We start from the raw sequence: 20,086 nt of genomic DNA on the forward strand, positions 1-20,086 counted from the left end.
GAGGTATATTTAAGTCAGTTGGGTATTAATAGTGCAGTGGAGCCTCGGATTGCGAGTAACGCAGTTTTAAAGAGCGTTTCGCAATACGAGCACGGTATTTTTTTAAATCCTGACTCGTTATGCGAGTGTTGTTTTGCAAAACGAGCAGGATTTAAGCCACAGCGGTGTGCAGTACCGTGTTTGGCCTTAGGTGGGGGGCGCCGGAGCAGAGCCGAACGGCACCGATCCGAGCCGATCAGCACCATTCAGAGCCGTTTGGAAATGCTTGGAAAGACTCAGAAATAGTCAGTTTCCGAGCCTTTCCTTGGTTTGCCGAGGTCAGCCGAGCTGTCTTCGGGCCTTTCCGTGTGTTTTCAAAACTCTCCGTCACCCCTTACCTCTGGCCACATGCGGTTTTGCATGCCATTGAAGTCAATGCGGAACAAATTATTTTCGTTTCTATTGACTTCAATGGGGAAACTCGCTTTGATATGCGAGTACTTTGGACTACGAGCATTCTCCTGGAACGGATTATGCTCGTAATCCGAGGTTCCACTGTATATCAAAACAACATTTCTACATATGGTTGCTCCAGAAAAATTGGGAAGGTATGTAAGATGCATAGTTACAAAGTTACCTTCTCAATTTTTCTGGAGCAATCATATATTTTAATGTAATTACTGCAAAGAAAATGTTGTTTTGATATACTATTAATTGTACACTCTTACTTTATAGAATGTGATACCCAACTGAATTAAATATATGTCTGAACAAGGATCCTTTTGAGGTCTGAAACATGTAAGGCTTTTACGCCTGGAATGTACAGTGGTTAGCCTCACCAACATTGTTCCTATGGGCAACCACCGTCTATCATCCGTGACGTGCATGTTGGGTACCTTACTGAGTAATTTTATTTCCTGTCATCTGCATATTTTTTTATGTGATTATTCATGCTTGTTATATATTTATGGCTGAGTTTTCATTATTTGAAAAATAGTTTGTACAATTGTTTTGTATAGTGTATGGCTAGCATAAGAGTCATACGGTATACATTTTTTTGTTTTTCTTCTTTTTTCATAAACATACTGTATATATGAACTTGCTTGGAAGCCCTATGAAAGTAGATATTTTTACAATAGTAGTATCTTGAGATTTTCTTCTATGGGCTCTGGTTTTATAAAAAAATGTGTTAATCTTTTAAAGTGTAGGGATTTAAAGTACTAATATAAGAAAAACCTTTTATTTCATTATAGATAGAGTCAGGCCCCGTACACACGTCCGAGTTTCTCGGCAGAATTCAGCCAGAAACTCGATCGGAGCTGTATTCTGCCGAGAAACCCGGCCGTGTGTACACTTTCGGCCGAGGAAACCGACGAGGATCTCGTCCGGCCAAATAGAGAACATGTTCTCTATTTCCTTGTTAGTCAACGGGGAAACTTGGCTCGCCAAGATCCTTGGCGGCTTCACAAGGAACTCGACGAGCAAAACGATGTGTTTTGCTCGTCGAGTTTCTCGGCCGTGTGTACGGGGCCTAAGGAAGGGTTGTAACCCCTGTTAGTTTATTTTTTGCCATCTGTTTTCAATTGGGGAGATTTCTCTTCACTTCCTGTCCCATAGTCAAAACAAGAAATCCCTGCAAACTAAGGTAATTCCTTGGGAACCCCCAGGTCACCAGAATTATTGTAATTATTGTCCCTATTCGAAGATTTCCCCTCTATTGGGAATTTTCCCTCTATTATTGGGGATAACCCAACATTTGGGATTTCCTTTTACTTTCACTTTCAATGATAAACAGGACAAATAGAGAGGGTAAATCTCTCTATATATATATACAGTGTTGTCACATGAAAAGATGTAATACAAAATTGTGAGGGGTATGTGAGATACTATATATATATATATATATATATATATATATATATATATATATATATATATATATATGTATATATATATATATACATACAGTATCTCACAAAAGTGAGTACACCCACCACATTTTTGTAAATATTTTATTATATATTTTCATGTGACAACACTGAAGAAATTACACTTTGCTACAATGTAAAGTAGTGAGTGTACAGCTTGTATAACAGTGTAAATTTGTTGTCCCCTCAAAATAACTCAACACACAGCCATTAATGTCTAAACCGTTGGCAACAAAAGTGAGTACACCCCTAAGTGAAAATGTCCAAATTGCGCCTAAAGTGTCAATATTTTTGGTCGCCGCCATTATTTTCCAGCACTGCCTTAACCCTCTTGGACATGGAGCTTACCAGAGCTTCACAGGTTGCCACTGGAGTCCTCTTTCACTCCTCCATGATGACATCACGGAGCTGGAGGATGAGACCTTGCGCTCCTCCAGCTTCTGTTTGAGGATGCCCCACAAATGCTCAATAGGGTTTAGGTCTGGAGACATGCTTGGCCAGTCCATCACCTTTACCCTCAGCTTCTTTAGCAAGGCAGTGGTCATCTTGGAGGTGTGTTGGTCGGTATCATGTTGGAATACTGCCCTGCAGCCCAGTCTCTCAAGGGGAGGATAGTGCTCTGCTTCAGTATGTCACAGTACATGTTGGCATTCATGGTTCCCTCAATGAACTGTAGCTCCCCAGTGCCGGCAGCACTCATGCAGCCCCAGACCATGACACTCCCACCACCATGCTTGACTGTAGACAAGGCACACCTGTCTTTGTACTCCTCACATGGTTGCCGCCACACAAGCTTGACACCTTGCTATGGTGGTACTCATGCTGGCTTGATCCCGAGCTGGGCTATGTTCATCTATAAACACACGCAGAGCCGCTTGGCCCCTCCCCCTGCTTCCTCCTCATTGGATTTGATTGACAACAGCAGGAGCCAACGGCCCCTGCTGCTGCCTCTGGGCCATGTGAGAAGAGAAACAGAGATCAGAGCAGCTGCCCTCGGGCACAGAGCTGAATCAAGATCCAGTGCTTTAAGTGGGCCGGAACCCAGCGTTACTCAGTACCGCCACTTCCAAAAATGGCCCTGGAGAGTACCAGCACCTCTCCGTGCGCCCAGTACGTGGGTTTCCGGTACCGGAACGCAGCGGAGAGCTAGCTACAGCATTGTAGTGGCTGGCCGGCGCTGGGCGAATTACATCGCGCACCGTCTCTCTCCTCCATAATGTCATTGGCTGGGCCGGCCATCAGCTAGTGGAGGGGGGCGGTCCGTGTGCAGAGTACGGCTTGAGCCGTACGTGCAGGCGCAGGCAGAGAGTTGACCTCACGTTAGGTGAAGTCAACTCCTTTCCGCGCGCCTGTGAGGAGCGATCAGTGCGGCGTGGTGAATGTGAGCGGGTGACTGGCCCTCCTAGGAGTCAGGACGGTGCAGCAAAGTGAAAAACACCGGACTTTGCTTTGGATCTGAACTTCTGAAGTACAGAGTACTGGTGAGTGTTTTGTTGCTACCTATGGCTGCTCACAGACTGATATGTATACACTTCTCCTATCAATTTATCATGGCTCTTTTCAGACAGCCATGCAGACTTGCCCTGTTATTTTCCTTTTATGTTTATTTTAAACCGTCTTGAAAAGTAGGAAGATGTTCATTGTATGATTATTGTTGCAAGCTTGCACATGGACTGCTCAGAGTGACTGAAGAATAACATCCATTATTCTATCTATTTTCTGTAGTGTCTGTCCCTTGTCATGCTTTGTGCCAATTTTATCTTCTCTTTTTTTAGTTTCTGACATCATCAGCTGGTTTATGTAATTTTAGCAGAAAATGCACCAATATATTGCAAACCATAGCTGCTAGAATAATGGATGTTATTCATCAGTCACTCTGAGCAGTCCATGTGCAAGCTCACAGACTGATATGTATACACTTCTCCTATCTATTTTCTGTGGTGTCTGTCCCTTGTCATGCTTTGTGCCCATTTTATCTTCTCTTTTTTTAGTTTCTGACATCATCAGCTGGTTTATGTAATTTTAGCAGCAAAATCAAATGTTATGCCCCGTACACACCATCACTTTATGTGATGAAAAAAAACGACATTTTCTGTGAAGTAAAAAACGACGTTTTTGAAACTTCAATTTTCAAAGACGAAGTTGCCTACACACCATCGTTTTTCTCACAATGTTCTAGCAAAGCGAGGTTACGTTTCACCACGTTTTTCCATTGAAGCTCACTTCATAACTAGCTTCTGGGCATGCGCGGATGAAAAAACGTAGTTTTAAACGACGTTTTTGCTACACACGGTCAATTTCTGTGAAGTAAAAGTTGACGTTTTGAAAAACGACACATAAAATTGAAGCATGCTTCAATTTTTTTTGGTCGTTTTTTAGAAGACATAAAACAACGTTTTCCCCCACACACGGTCAATTAAAGTGACGTTTTTAAAAACGTCATTTTTTTTCATCACATAAAACCACCGTGTGTACGCGGCATATTGTTTCTTCTAAGAGAGGGTTTGTAAAATATATATATTTTCATGTTCAGTATTGGGGGGGGGGGGGGGGGAGCACCGGCGCCTAATAGAGTACCGGCACCTCTTTTGGCCCACTTAAAGCACTGGATAGATCCCAACAATTATTGTTGCTGTTATACAGATAAATATTATAAATATGTAGAGCTGTTCATAAGAGTTTTTTTTACCTTAATACAAAAAATGCATTAAGATGAAAAAACAAACAAAAAAGAGCATATGCCTTTACAACCACTTTCACATCTTCCTGCCCACCATATAACAGAATGACGTGCGCAAAGTGGTTAAATTAACCTGACTGTACGTCATATGACGTCCAGCAGAATAAGCCACGATCGTGCACCTGCAGGGGGCACGGTGATCGGTGGTATGGTGTGTCAGTCTGACACACCGCAACGCTGATCATGGTAAAAAAACTCTGACCTAGGCTCTTTACCACGTGATCAGCCGTGACCAATCACAGCTGATCGTAGCATGTAACCAGGAAGTGCCAGGAAACTTCTTTTTTTTCTTGGTTCGTGCTGACAGGGGAGCCGATCGGTGGATCTCCTGTCAGAGGGGGGTCTGCGCTGATAATCAGCGCATTGATTATTAGCTCTTCCCCCATCAGAGGTGTTCTCCACATCTGCCAATCACTGGCCACCAGCTGCCAGTCAGTTCCCACCAAAGTGTCAGTCAGTGCCCACCAAAGTGCCAATCAGTGGCCATCAAAGTGACAATCAGTGCCTATCAGTAATGCCTGTCAGTACCCATCAGTAATGCCTGTCAGTGTCTATCAGTAATGACTGTCAGTATCTCATCATCAGTGCTGCCCATCAGTCCTGCCTGTCAGTGCCCATGAGTGCCGCTATTAGTGCCGATCAATGCCACCTATTAGTGCCCATCAGTGCTGCCTATCAGTGCCCATTAGTGCTGCATATCAGTGCCCATCAATTCTACAGATTAGTGCCTCCTCATCAGTGCCACCTTATCAGTGCCCATCGGTGTTGCCTCAACAGTGTCCATCAGTGCAGCCTCATTAGTGTCCGTCAGTGAAGGAGAAAACAAAATTTTATAACAAAGAAAAGCTTTTTGTTTTTCAAAAATGTCTGTCTTTTTTAGTTTGTTAAGCAAAAAATAAAACCCCCAGAGGTGAACAAATACCTCCAAAAGAAAGCTCTATTTGTGGGAAGAAAATTGTACAAATCAGTGGCGGCTGGTGCTCAACATTTTTTGGGGGGCGCAAACAAACGAAAAAAAAAAACAATTGCAGCCTAAGGCCCCGTACACACGGCCGAGGAACTCGACGTGCCAAACACATCGAGTTCCTCGGCCAGTTCAGCCCTGAAGCCGCGAGGACCTCTCGGCGGGCCGAGAGCTCCCATAGAACAACGAGGAAATAGAGAACATGTTCTCTATTTCCTCGCCGAGGTCCTCGTCGGCTTCCTCGGCCGAAAGTGTACACACGGCCGGGTTTCTCGGCAGAATTCAGCCAGAAACTCGGTCGGAAGCTGAATTCTGCCGAGGAAACTGGTCGTGTGTACGGGGCCTAAGGCCTCGTACACACGACCAGTTTCCTTGGCAGAACCCATCAAGAAACATGGTGGGAGAGCTTTTTTGCCAAGGAAACTGGTCGTGTGTACGTTTTTCATCAAGGAAACTGTCGAGGAACTTGACGAGCCAAAAAGAGAACAAGTTCTCTTTTTCCTCAACGAGAGTCTCAAATTGGCTCGTCGAGTTCCTGGTCGGGCTGGTTTCCAACGAGAAACTCAAGCGCGTGTATGCTAAGAAACCCGCGCTTGCTCAGAATAAAGTATGAGACGGGAGTAAAAGTAGCATTTGTAATGGAGATAACACATTTTTAAAGCTGTAACAGACTGAAAAGTGCAAATCTTCTCTTACCAAACTTTTATTTAACACGCAAACACATGAGATTAGCAAAACCAGCCCCAAGAGTTGTGCCAGTGGAATCAAACTTCCCCTGCCGTTGTATGTGTTGTACGTCACCGCGTTTGAGAACGAGGAGATTTTGTCTTGACAGTGTGTACGCAAAGCAAGCTTGTCGAGTTCCTCGACAAGCCTAACAAGGAACTCGACGAGGAAAATTATGTGTTTCGCCCGACAAGTTACTCGGTCGTGTGTACGAGGCCTCACTGTGCCCATCAAACGCAGCTACTGTGCCCATCAATTGTCACCACTCTGCCATGCCATCAATTGTCGCCACTGTGCCATCAATTGTCTCCACTGTGCCATCAATTGTTGCCACTGTGCCATGCCATCAAATGCAGCCACGGTGCCATGCCATCAAACGCAGCCACTGTGCCATCATTTATCGCCACTGTGCTCGTCAATTGTCACCACTGTGTCATGCCATGCCATCAAACACAGCCACTGTGCCCATCAATTGTTTCCACTGTGCCCATCAATTGTCACCACTGTGCCATGCCAAACGCAGCCACTGTGCCATCAATTGTTACCACTGTGCCATCAATTGTCACCACCGTGCCCATCAATTGTTACCACCGTGCCCATAAATTGTCACCACCGTGCCCATAAATAAGCGCCACTGTGCCCATAAATTAGCGCCACTGTGCCCTGTTAAATGCTGCCACTGTGCCCTGTAAAATGCCCCCCTCCCCACCCGGAACTTACCTTTCTGGGGTCAGCCATCCTGCTTCCACCGTTCCTCAATGTCTTCTCCTGCCCTCGATGATGCTTCAGTCAATCAGGTTATCAGTAACCAGAACCGGTGAACCTGATTGGCTGAGACGCCTGTCAGTGTTAGCCAGGGAACGCACCCCCCGTACGTCCCCTGGTTAACTATTAGGAACCCGATTACAGCCCGCTGGCTCTGATAGGCACTTCTTAAGCCAACCAGCTGCCGTTATTCAGATGGCTGTCGCTCACCAGGCCATCTGAATAGTGGGCGGCAGCGACATGTATCCATGAATTGTATTCAGTGGCGTTGCAGGAGCGAGAGGGGGCGCCCTCTATGGACGCACCGCCACTGGTACGAATTTTGTTTGAGTACAGTGTTGCATGACCGCGCAATTGTCATACAAAGTGTGACAGTGCTGAAATCTGAAGATTGTCTTCGGCAGGAGGGGGGGGGGGGGAGTGCCCGGTATTGAAGTGGTTAAGTTGCAATATGGAAATCTGTGACAAAATATCAGACTTTCATGGCATTATAACATAAAATAATCTTTAGAAAAAAAATAAATGTAAGCTTTTAGGTTGCAAAATCACTGCATCCTGTAGCTTTATTAAGATAACTTTTTTGTAAACCTTTTATTTTTAAATAAGCCTTTTTTCTTATCAGAACAGCCAGTTCCTCTAATCTAGTAGTGAAAGAGTGGTTACTGGGAAGAACACAGTAGAATACAGCAGACACGGACACGCCACAAGCCTCAGAAAGCTGCATTGCAAAGTCGTTTCCCACCCCTGACTCTTCTCCGAAGAGAGTCTCTGAATACTACACACAGTACAACGATGGATCTACAATGGAATGATTGGTCTGGGCCCACTGGAACCATCTGGACTGGATCACAAACAGGATGCTTCATTTTTTTACTGCGTAAGATATTTTCTAATTTATCAGTCTTTATATAACAAATGGAAGAATTAGAGCAAAACTTAGAATGTAACTTTGAAAATGGTATATTTTTTTCCCCCACTATGTGTGTAAAGGTTATTGTCACATACTTTGCGTTACCCAAAGCGTGTTTAATTTGTTGCTTTGTATGAATTTTGCAGATATTTGTGCAAAAATTATTTTAAGAGTTGTAGCTAAGAATCGATAGGTGTTCAAAGGCGCTCCTAACAGCAAACAAAATTTAAATAGCAGCCAAATATATGCCCTGTGATACCCATGCAAAAAAGGTTATAAATGACGTATATATAAAATGCATTACTTTGTTGTCTTGAATCGCATTGCCATTTTCAGGAATGGAGTACGCTATATTTTAAAGGGAAAGAACATAACATCTGCTATATTCAGTGACAGCTATTTTAAAGCAACTTGGTAATAAATGTCAAGATTCATAAGCATAATAATTACTATAATGTCTTGCACCACATATTTAAAATATTAGCAAAAGTACATTACTGGAACTGTAAACCCGTATACATTTTTTTTAAATGATAAATTGTAGCTTGTTTTGCCATGTACAGTAAAACCTTGTTTTGAGAGTAACTTGGTTTGAGAACGTTTTGCAAGACAAGCAATTTTTTTTTATAAATTGTGACTTGATATACAAGCGATGTCTTGATATAAGAGTAGCTTCATGTCAAAACTGAGTATAAAAGAGAGGAGAGGCGCCCTTAAATGTAGCAATATGGTTACATTTAACCCCCCTGGCGGTATTCCCGAGTCTGACTCGGGGTTAGATTTTCATGCTGCGAGCGGTAACCCCGAGTCAGACTCGGGCTCGCCTTGCTGGATCCACAGGGAGTGTTTACTTACCTTGTCCCTGGATCCAGCGATGCCACCGCGCTGTGTGAGCGAGCGGGACCTCGCTCGATTCACACAGCGTCCTCCTGTGCCGCTGATCTCCGTTACCTGCGACGTTACGACGCACGGGAGCGGAGAACGGCGCCAAATTCAAAAAGGTAAACAAACACCTTACATACAGTACTGTAATCTTATAGATTACAGTACTGTATGTAAATAATACACACCCCCCTTGTCCCTAGTGGTCTGCCCAGTGTCCTGCATGTACTTTTATATAATAAAAACTTTTCTTTCTGCCTGCAAACTGTAGATTGTCCATAGCAACCAAAAGTGTCCCTTTATATCAAAAGTGGTTTTAGAGCAGCTAGAAAACAGCGATAATAAATTATAATCACTTGCAGAATTGTGCGATAGCGATTTGTGGGGAAATTCGTCATAAAAAAAAAAAAAAAGACAGCAACAATTCTGCAACTGAGCAAATTTCAGTGATTTTGAGTTGATTACATTATTGAATAATTTTTATTATAATGATATTATTATTTGTTATAATTATTTATAATTATTTATTATATTATAATTTATAATTTTATTTTTAAAAAAATGTCATACCCGGGATGCCTATTAGAATCTTGTTTGGTCAGATTTAAGTGAGTTATTTCTAAAAATTACAGGCCTACAATATAAAACGCCAAATTTCCTTGCAAATAATGGTACCGCTTTCAGCACCTTTTTTCTGAAAGAATCATACCGCCAGGGAGGTTAATGAAGGTACAACATTTAGCAACTTATTGCTACACTTAGAGGCACCTCTCTTCTCTATTAGACCCCTTTCACACTGAAGTGTTTTTTACAGCGTTTTAGTGTTAAAAATAGCACTATTAAAATGCTCATAAAATGTGCTCCATGCATCTCAATGGACCCGTTCACACTGAGTCCTTTTGGGCGCTGAAAAAAAACGCTCCAAAAATGCCCCTCTCCATTGAAATTAATTGAAAGCGCTGTAAAAACGCCTTCTGGTGACCTAGGAGTCCCCAAGGAATTCCCTTCATTTGCAGGGATTTCTTCTCATTTCCTGTTTGGCTATAGGACAGGAAGTGAAGGATAGCAACAAAAAAATCTGACAGGGGTTATAACCGTCCCTTGCTCTATCCAAAATGATTTTTTTTTTTGCCTATAGTTCTACTTCTAGCCAAATGTTATCAGACTTATTCAGCTTACCTAAATTCCTGCATGCTGCGAAGGAGTGGTGCCAGAAGCTATAGAATGTGATCTTATCCATATACACAGCCCCCCATGGTTAATCTTATGGGGCGACCGCATTTTTTCAATCCTATTCTAAAGCATACCATGCAGGTCTGGTATGCATTTAAGTAGTATGAGCGTTTGCATTCCCTAGGTAAACTCCTGATGGCTTTCACTTACAATCCTGGCCTGCCTAAAAAATTCCAGCCAGCTTCAGGGCCCTGACTCTGAGGCCCCGTACACATGACCGAGTTTCTCGGCAGAATTCAGCCAGAAACTCGGTCGGAGCTGGATTCTGCCGAGAAACTCGGTCGTGTGTACACTTTTCAGCGAGGAACCCGTCGAGGAACTCGTCGGGCCGAAAAGAGAACATGTTCTCTATTTTCTCGTTAGTCAATGGGAAAAGTCGGCCCGCTGAGTTCCTCGGCGGCTTCCACACTGAACTCGACGAGGAACTCGATGTGTTTGGCACGTCGAGTTCCTCGGTCGTGTGTACGGGGCCTGAGTGTTTGCATTCCCTAGGTAAACTCCTGATGGCTTTCACTTACAATCCTGGCCTGCCTAAAAAATTCCAGCCAGCTTCAGGGCCCTGACTCTGAGAGGTGCCTAAGTTGATTCTAGCTATGTAAAAGACATAAGTTGATCGCAGCTAACAGAGTTAAACTTTTACAGATAATGCAAAAAGATCAGAAACTTTCTGGCACTGAAATGTTCTGATATATGTACCTGAAGGGGTCGCGATTTCGACCCAGCCCAATGCTCCAGAGGGCACGTGTGGGTTCCCTGCACACCTGGATAGGAGGGGCGGCGGCATATAGAGGAACCAATGCCCTCCATTTTCCTCCTGAAACCACTGAAAACCTGCTTCTCCTACTCCTTCTCACATGCATTCAGAGGCTGCAGGAGGAAAATGGAGGGGATCAGATTTTCTATATGCCGCCCTGCCACCCCTCCTATCCAAGTCCTGCTGCCCCAGGCCCCCTGTGTGTTCTCCTGGCCTCCCCCCGCAGCGCTTTCGGGTTCCCCTCTCTCGCCAGCTGCTGCGAGGTTCAGGACTGAGTCAGGACTCAAGCAATCAGCTGTATGGCCGCTCGTCTGTTCGGCTCCAAATGTCACAGCGTTTGGAGCCGGACAGACGGCAGTGGTACTTGTAAAATTTAAAACTTGTAAAAATACAAGTAATTTTTTATAAATGAATGAAGGTTTAAAAGTACTACACTATAGTAGCTCCTTTGTGGTTCTTAGCTTATCATGCAGTTAACCCACCAGAACACCATTGAGTGAATGGAGATCCAGAGTTGTTCTGACCAGATTAACCGCAAAAGAGTGGGGGAATGCTCTTTTAACCTATTGTGCCTATAGGTGGTATAGTTAAGGGGTGAGGGCACATCTTTACTTCATATTAGAAGTGGTGCACAGGAGTTTGAAGAGTGTGGTGAGCACTGGTATTTTGGATTCCCTTTTATGTTCATGATCAAGACATTTACAAAACCAACATTCTGGTATCACTTCCCCAATTCTAGGTCTAATCTCCATGGTTTACAAACATCTACAGACATCAACACAGAAATGACTGACCTACACACAGCAATGGGCCTCTGAAATCACTAATGAAAACTTGTCTCATATCCTAGCCAATATTGAAATTAGATCATCTTTATTAACCACTTGCTTACTGGGCAAATATACCACCTTCCTGCCCAGGCAAAATTTCAGCTTTCAGCACTGTCACACTTGACAATTGCGCGGTCGTGCGACGTGGCTCCCAAACAAAATTGACGTTCTTTTTTCTCCCACAAATAGAGCTTTCTTTTGGTGGTATTTGATCATCTCTGCGGTTTTAATTTTTTGCGCTCTAAACAAAAAAATATCAACAATTTTGAAAAAAACACAATATTTTTGAATTTTTGCTATAATAAATATCCATTTTTTTTTTTTTTATATTTTTTTCTCAGTATAGGCCGATATGTATTCTTCTACATATTTTTGGTTAAAAAAAATCACAATAAGCGTATAGTGATTGGTTTGCACAAAAATGATCGCGCCTACAAAATAGGGGATAGAATGACATTTTTTGTATTATTTTTTTTACTAGTAATGGCGGCGATCTGCGATTTTTGTCAGACCTGCGACATTATAGCGGACCCATCGGACACTTTTGACATATTTTTGGGACCATTCATATTTATACGGCGAACAGTACTATAAATATGCACTGATTACTGTATAAATGTGACTGGCAGGGAAGGGGTTAACACTAGGGGGTGATCAAGGGGTTAAATGTGTGCCCTGCTAGGTGATTCTTACTGTGGGGGGAGGGGACTGACTGAGGGAGGTGACTGATCAGTGTCCCTATGTACAAGGGACACACCATTGGTCTCCTCTCCCTGACAGGACGTGGAGCTCTGTGTTTACACACAGAGCTCCACGTCCCTGCTCTGTAACTGCTGTTTGTGGGTACCTGGCAGACATCGCGGCCCCTGGGCTCGCAAATGCGTGCCCCCTAGCAGCCGGGAGGCCCGAGGACGTCATATGATGGCCTCACAGAATTGTAGCGCCACCTTGTAGCCGTCATTTTACAAAGGCCGGGGTACGAAGTGGTTAAACTTTTCTTTTTCTTTTTCATTTTCACAAAACATATACACAATTCATATTGCCCAAACTTTTGACTTCAGTTTTCCATTTTTTCATAGCCTACAATATATACATATTTATTTATCAACAAACATAGACTCTATTCACCCTCTTAAAACCCATTCCCTTCAAACATCTTAAATTATATTATATATACCACATGGCTAAGTGTTTTTATCCATTATTTAAATACAACATTTATTTAAGATTCTCCAAATGTCTGAGAGATTCTCCACATTTTCCCTAGACTTCCCTTTACTCATTAATTAATTATTCAACTTTCCAAGTGCAGTATATCTTTTCACTCCTATTTATATCTGTAACAATCCCATACTTCGCATGCATTTATTTCCACTAACTTTAATCCCTCAACTACTAGTGAACTACCCACAATATTATCTACCAAAAAAAAAAGGCAGCAAAAATACCCCCTTATGTTCTTCACCCTAACAGCCTATCCCTAACTAACTGTACCATAGTAAATCCTGGCATGGCCAGCCAATTGTACAACAATTTAGTAAATGTATCTGGACAAGCACTGTGTTCATAAACAATGTATTCTCTTTGTAAGACGTTGTTTACTGCTTTTACCCATAGAGAGTGGGTTGGGGGAGGCGAGCCATGGAAATCCATTTCTGCGCTATAAATTTTCTTGCTATAAATAGCAGACGAATGATAGAGAGGCGCTATAAATGTAGCTTCTGCGCTATAAATTTTCTTGCTATAAATAGCAGACGAATGATACAGTAGCCATACAAATCTGAGAAGTAAATGCTTCTCTATTCAGCCACCCAAAACACATATCTTGGGTACCATCTGAATATAAACTCTAAACACATTATTAATAGTGTCCAATACACCAACTTAGGGCATCTCAACATCATATGCACCACTGTCCCGACATTCCTTTCACATTGTGGACTTAGAGGACAAGCCAACATTAAATCTAGTTTATGTAATATATTAGAGACCAAATTTAATAGCAAACTAGTCACACAGTGGTATATGGTGTGTGTTAGAATTGCATACTATATCCTTGCACTCACTCCTGTGCTTCCAAGGATGTGGACAGAGGGGGATTATTTTTATCATAGATAGTGGACGAGCCCTGTGGTTCACCAGTTCTGTATGGAAGTGTTCAGTATGTTGACCAAATTACTTGGGACCAGGTCCTCTCCACCCCTGTCCCAAATATGTGCTCTTGAATATGAAGCCACCTGACCTTCTAAAGGTCCAATTCCTTCTAGTGACTTATTTACTGTGGTGAGCCATTATTAACTGGTGAGCCCTGTGGTGAGTGTGGTGAGTGTTTAGTATATTGAACAGTTGCAATCCCATCCATACGGGGCACAGGGGCTCCATCCCCCTAATCCATGCATCCGGTCCCTAATCTTTATGCAGGGTCCTGGGTGCAGTGATTCAAACAGTTTTTGCCGTCGCCGCAAGATGGCGGCAACGGCATCAAATGTGATGAGCGCATGCTCGTCGTACGCGATGATGTGACCGCGTTCTTGCCTTTCAAGATGGCAAGAGATTCTTGCCAATAATCTCGTTAGAAAAAACAAGGGTTTTTTCCTGACGAGATTCTGGCCTGTGTGTACAGGTCTTCAGGCTCCGATTGGCCTCAAAAAGGAGTGGGCTCGGGGCGCAGAGCAAATTATTATTTGCTATTGTCTTCCTGATTCTCCTCCCACCCAACCAGGAAGTGGTTCCTATCCTGAAACCCGATTGGCCAGGGAGTCTCTGTTAGTTTGCCATGCCCCCCCCCCCCCGAAATGTTTAGCACCAGCTGCCACTGATATTGACCAAATTGTTTGGAAATTAATGCTCAGTAAAGTAAAATTAAACCTTTAATAAATATAATGATACAGAGACTGCACTGACTTATACCTAAAAGGTAATAAATCTGATGAGATAAAAAATATGTGTTTCACTTTCCCTTTAAATTATCAACATAAGACAGAAACTTGTGATCGCAAATATACATCACGTGAATAATGCAAAGACGATAAAGACGATAAAAAAGCATGAAGAAGGAGAAAAACACTGGCTGCAGCTGCTCTCTGTAGCTGATGAAAACAGCAAAACAAGTCTGGCGCAGGAAACCAGGATGTATATGACAGTGGGAATAAAACTTTGCGTCCTATATCTGCCCAATAAGCTGCTATGTGGAAGAACACACCAGGAGAGATGGGATAGAAATGTGTACAATGAGAAGCAACCATAAAAAAGAGCGCTATTTGGGCCAAGTCTTGTGTGGACAAAATGAACGGGCAAAAATCAGTAAGCAGAACTATTTATCGATTTAATGTTGCCAAAGGTTACTATGTTAAAAAACAATTCAATTCTCCTTTGCATAGATGGTCAACAATCAGCTCGCTCAGCACTATAGTGATACCTTATGGAGGCGGCCAATACACCGTAGCTGATGGCCTGTGGTGCTGGACTGGTTAACAGCTATATCAGCAAGAGGAGGGAGCCACCGAGCAGGAAGAGTTCCACAGAACGAGTTAGACAGCACTGCACTGTGGGAACTTTAGTCCAGAGGAGAGACTTTACAGTAATCAAGAGCTTTATAATTGCATCTCCCAAAGGGAGATTGTCAGGAGGAGGGAAGAGAGTTGCATTTTCATAAGCTTTACAGGACACAGCTTCCACTTGTCATGATAGAAACTGGAGAGTGCACATCTTTGTTCTGTGTACACCATCACTGCTGTATATCAGCAGCCTGAGCAGAACCTGGAATACTGAGTTTGCGGATGCTGACAGCCAGAGTCATCTGGGTGCAGAGCAGAGAGTGAACTAATCGCTGTGTGTGACCGGATGGTGAGCTGCACTATCACTAGAACTGGTGAGCAGTTTCTGTGGGGATTTACTATCTGCTGCCAGAGAGACTAAGCCCTTTAGGAACTGACCATACAGCCATCTAGTAGCCTTATTGCCTCATGCAGGTTTGACTGAAACTTATCTCATGTGCACCAATGGTACAACTGGGCCCCAATGATAGCTGGGTGAAGAGTTAGGACTAAAGACTGTCCCTTTACAGCTGCTACAAAGAGACCTTTACCTATTGCTTATGCTAATGTCAGGGGACATTGCAACATAACCTGCCCATTCTCCTAGGGTGCACTCTAGACTAGTTATAATATTATTTTTCACGTTGCAGGTAATGCTTATATGCACTGTTTATTGCACTGATTATTGCATTCTTTTCTGATTTATGTGTTGTTTCCAGTCTAGTAGTACAGGTACAGAGCCTAAGCTGCTGACTTAATTATGTCCACCGGTGCTTGCAAGCTTGTTTCATTTATTGTCTTGTGAGTACCCACTAAATAAATGCAGCAGTTTCATACAGTGCTATACTACCTGATCACTTTGTTTCTCTCTTCATGTCTCCTGCTGCTCTCATTTCAATTCTGAGCTGATTGCAAACTGGGTTGTGGTCCATGCCTCGCTGGCCATCTTCATCATGTGAACACTTTCAGCATATGTAAGCGGGCATTACCTTGGCTTTTGTCTCTCGGTGAGGGTGCACTAGAGTTGGTACATTTGGAAAATTGATCTTCATATACAGTTTTCTCCTGACGCTTTTTTCCCTTACATGTTTGTGTATTTAATTTATTGTCAATGCATTATTCATAGGTGATGTTGGCCTGATATTGAAAATCTAAAGCGGTAGAGCAACACAGATTTATTTTCATCAAACTTTTGATCTTTCTCTTACTGGGCCAAGTGAAGTGTTACACAGGATATGGTCCAAGAAAAACAGAAGCTAGGGCCTCTGACCAAGTGTGCAAATACTGACCTTGTCCATGCCTGTTTTTATCTCCTAACTTTGACACAGATTACGTGAACCTCTAGGCATAAGAGCTTTAACCATTTGGTCCCCCCCCCCCCCCCAACCTGTGATCTCAAACACATCCTGATCCTCCATACCCCCTTTATCTCTCCCTTGCCCCTCCTTGGTTCAGAGAACGAATCATGCCCTGGGACCAGGGGACCCAAATGTTATATAGAAAAATTGGAATACCCTCAGTTGGGACTTTAAATTGGCAACAACACTAGAAGGCAAATCATTTTTTTTATTATTATACAAAGTGAAAGATAAAAAAATCATCACAAGACGATTGCGAAAACATACATTGACATAAAACACAAATACAGATAACAAATTGTCTTGCAATATAATATAAAGGTATGTATATTAAGTAGTTGCTCTCCAGTATCTGAAAACAACTTTCCGGTAACCAACGTTCGAGAAAAGCTTTCCGGTACCCAACGCGAAATAGTATCTGTATTTGTGTTTTATTGTCAATGTATGTTTTAGCAATCATCTTGTAATGTTTTTTTATCTTTCACTTTGTATAATAAAACAATTTTTTAATTACCTTCTAGTGTTGTTGCCAATTTAAAGTTCCAACTGGGGGGTATTCCAAATTTTCTATGTACACAGGGATGTGGCAAACTCACTAGTTGTTCCGGTATGGTGAAAACATTAATCTACAATTGTTATATAATGGCTGACTGTCTGGTACTGTTTTTAAAGCGGTGGCAAACAGCTGCTGCTGACTTTTAAAAAATGAACACTTACCTGCCCAGGTTGCCCGCGACATCAGCAGCCGAAGCCGAGGGGTAGCTCGGCTCTCGACTTCCCCCGCCGCCATCCTCGGTAAGGGGATCGGGAAGTGAAGTGCTGCGGCTTCACTGCCCAGTTCCCTACTGCGCATGCACGAGTCGCGCTGTGCAGTTCCCACGGGTTCCCGCTGTGTTCTGGGAGCCGAGTGTTTCACAGAACATACCGGGGGGGGAGGGGGGGTGACGCGGAGGGGCCGGACACCCACGGGAGTCTATACCTGGAAGTGGTGCAAATACCTGTTTTATACAGGTATCTGCGCCCCCTTCCCCCTGAAAGATGTCAAATGTGACACCGGAGGGGGGGAAGGTTCCGAAAAGCGGAGGTTCACTTTGGCTTTGTAAACAACATTTTCTTTTGGTCCTTAAACTTTTTTCTGTCCAACATTGTTCATATATACTTGTTGCACTTGTGTACCAGTACCATGTGATTGTATTCTATTGGAAACTTTAAAAACTATGACATCACAAATACCCCAGGAATGTTTATTTCTTTCAGGCTCAGTTCAACTTCCAAAGATGTCTCTTGCAATATATACAGTATTTTGAATATGGGTGCTGGATAAGCAGTAGAAATGTGTTTTCCTTGTAAGAACCAATTAGCTAAGTTTAGAAATACAGCAAGTACATTAAACAGCAAGTGCAGTGCTCCCCGACCAGTTGCTAAGGAACCACATGGGGCTTTCAGCTTCCTGATGGTTCTTGCAGAAGCCTCTTGTGGTAGGTGCCTGGTGCTCTAAACACTGACTGCACTTCACAATATTGTGAAGAAAACAAGGCGTCTTTTATTGTCAAATGTATAAAATGTTTAAGGTACCTGTCACTAAAATCTTATATTGGCTTTAATATGTTTGTCATTTCAAAATCTGAACTTTCTATAAAATAACAACTGGTGTTCCTGCCATTAAAGTGGAATTCCAGCTCACACCTAACTAGCCTTAAAAAGGTTCCCTTCCCATCCTAACGCCTATGCTAACTAACCTGTGTAAGAAAGATGAATATACTTTCAGGCCATTCCAGTCCGGTCACATCATCCAGTAATCAAAGCCAGCTAGCATGATTGCAGGGAACCGGAATGTACACCAACAGCGGATGGGCAATTGAAGCCTATGGATGATGATGTCACTACTCTAGTCCTAACTAGCTATTGTTGGAGTGCTCTCTCCTTTCCACTACAGCTTGCCCTGGCTGACACAAGAAAGATCACATGACCAGATTGAAGTGGCCTGAAAATAGGTAAGTATATATATCTTTCTTACACAGGTTAGTTAGGTTAGTTAGCATATTAACCCAGAAAAGCTGGAGACTGATAGACTGGAGAGCTGGGGCTGGAATACTGAAGATCCTTGGTTGGAGGAGAGTTGTTGGTAAATTTGAAGAGAATCAAAACCAGTGGATAGGACCCTGGCGGGGAAAGGGCTTTGGGACCGATTCTTTGTAGGTCAATTGGAGAGGTGAACACATAGGGGCAGATCCACAAAGAGAGTAATTTCTTCATCAGTTTAGGCGAATATGTTATTTGCTACATATTTTTGGTGAAAAAATCCCAATAAGTGTATTATGATTGGTTTGCACAAAAGTTATAGGGGCAGATCCACAGAGCGAGTACGCCGGCGTATTTACTGATACGCCGGCGTACTTTCAAATTTCCTGCGTCGTATCTTTGGTTTGAGTCCTCAAACCAAGATACGACGGCATCTGGGTTAGATCTGACAGGCGTAAGGCTTCGAACGCCTTCGGATCTTAGATGCAATACTTCGGCGTCCGCTGGGTGGAGTTCCCGTCGTTTTCCGCGTCGAGTATGCAAATTAGCTATTTCCGACGATCCACGAACATACGAGCGGCCGTCGCATTCTTTTACGTCGTCTCTAGTCGGCTTTTTCCGGCATATAGTTAAAGCTGCTGTTTTGTGGCGTATAGTTAAACCTGCTATGTTAAGTATGGCCGTCGTTCCCGCGTTTAATCTGAATTTTTTTTTCGTTTGCGTAAGTCGTCTGTGAATCGGGATGGACGTAATTTACGTCCACGTCAAAACAATGACGTCCTTGCGACGTCATTTAGCGCAATGCACGGCGGGAAATTTAGGGACGGCGCATGCGCAGTTCGTTCGGCACGGGGACGTGCTTCATTTGAATGAAACACGCCCCCCTACTCGCCGATTTGAAAAATGGGCACTTTTTTCCCCCAGTTCGTAAATGTCCGTGGTTGCGGGAATGTGCCAGTAAAAATAGCCAAGATCGGTTCGGCTTGGAACTGCGCATGGAGATTGAAGGCAGGGGGTGATTTGAGGCAGGGGGTGATGGTGGCTGCGTTGGCACCACAGAGAGGGATGGAGGCAGGTGGAGATTGGAGGCAGGGGGAGATTGGTGGCAGGGGGAGATTGGAGGCAGGGGGTGTTAGTGCCAGGAGGTGATAATGGCAGTGCAGAGGGGGATGGTGGCACCGCAGAGGGTGGGGGATGGAGACAGGGGTTGTTTGTGGCACCGCAGAGGGGGTGGAGGCAGGGGACGATGGAGGCAGGGGGTTGATTGGAGGCAGGGGGAGATTGGAGGCAGAGGGAGATTGGAGGAAGGGGGAGATTGTGGCACCACAGAGGGGGATGAAGACAGGGGGTGTTGGTGGCAGAGGGTGATGGAGGCAGGGGGAGATGTGACTAAATAATTTCCCCTTATTATATTGAAAATAACAAAAATATGTTTTTTTACCTTAATATTAGGGCTGTG

The 20,086-nt window shown here is 43.5% G+C and overlaps 1 protein-coding gene across 1 annotated transcript in view; it reads left to right on the forward strand.

The window, feature by feature from the left end:
- Nucleotides 1–7,733: 7,733 nt before the first annotated feature.
- Nucleotides 7,734–20,086, forward strand: part of ITGAE (integrin subunit alpha E) — a 120,859-nt gene continuing 108,506 nt past the window's right edge. The window contains exon 1 of the mRNA XM_040338624.1: nt 7,734–7,979. Coding sequence (XP_040194558.1) covers nt 7,895–7,979 — 85 coding nt within the window. The 5' untranslated portion in view covers nt 7,734–7,894. The remainder of the gene's footprint in view (nt 7,980–20,086) is intronic.

This window comes from Rana temporaria, chromosome 2, assembly GCF_905171775.1.
Source record: "Rana temporaria chromosome 2, aRanTem1.1, whole genome shotgun sequence".
Taxonomy (NCBI): Eukaryota; Metazoa; Chordata; class Amphibia; order Anura; family Ranidae; genus Rana; species Rana temporaria.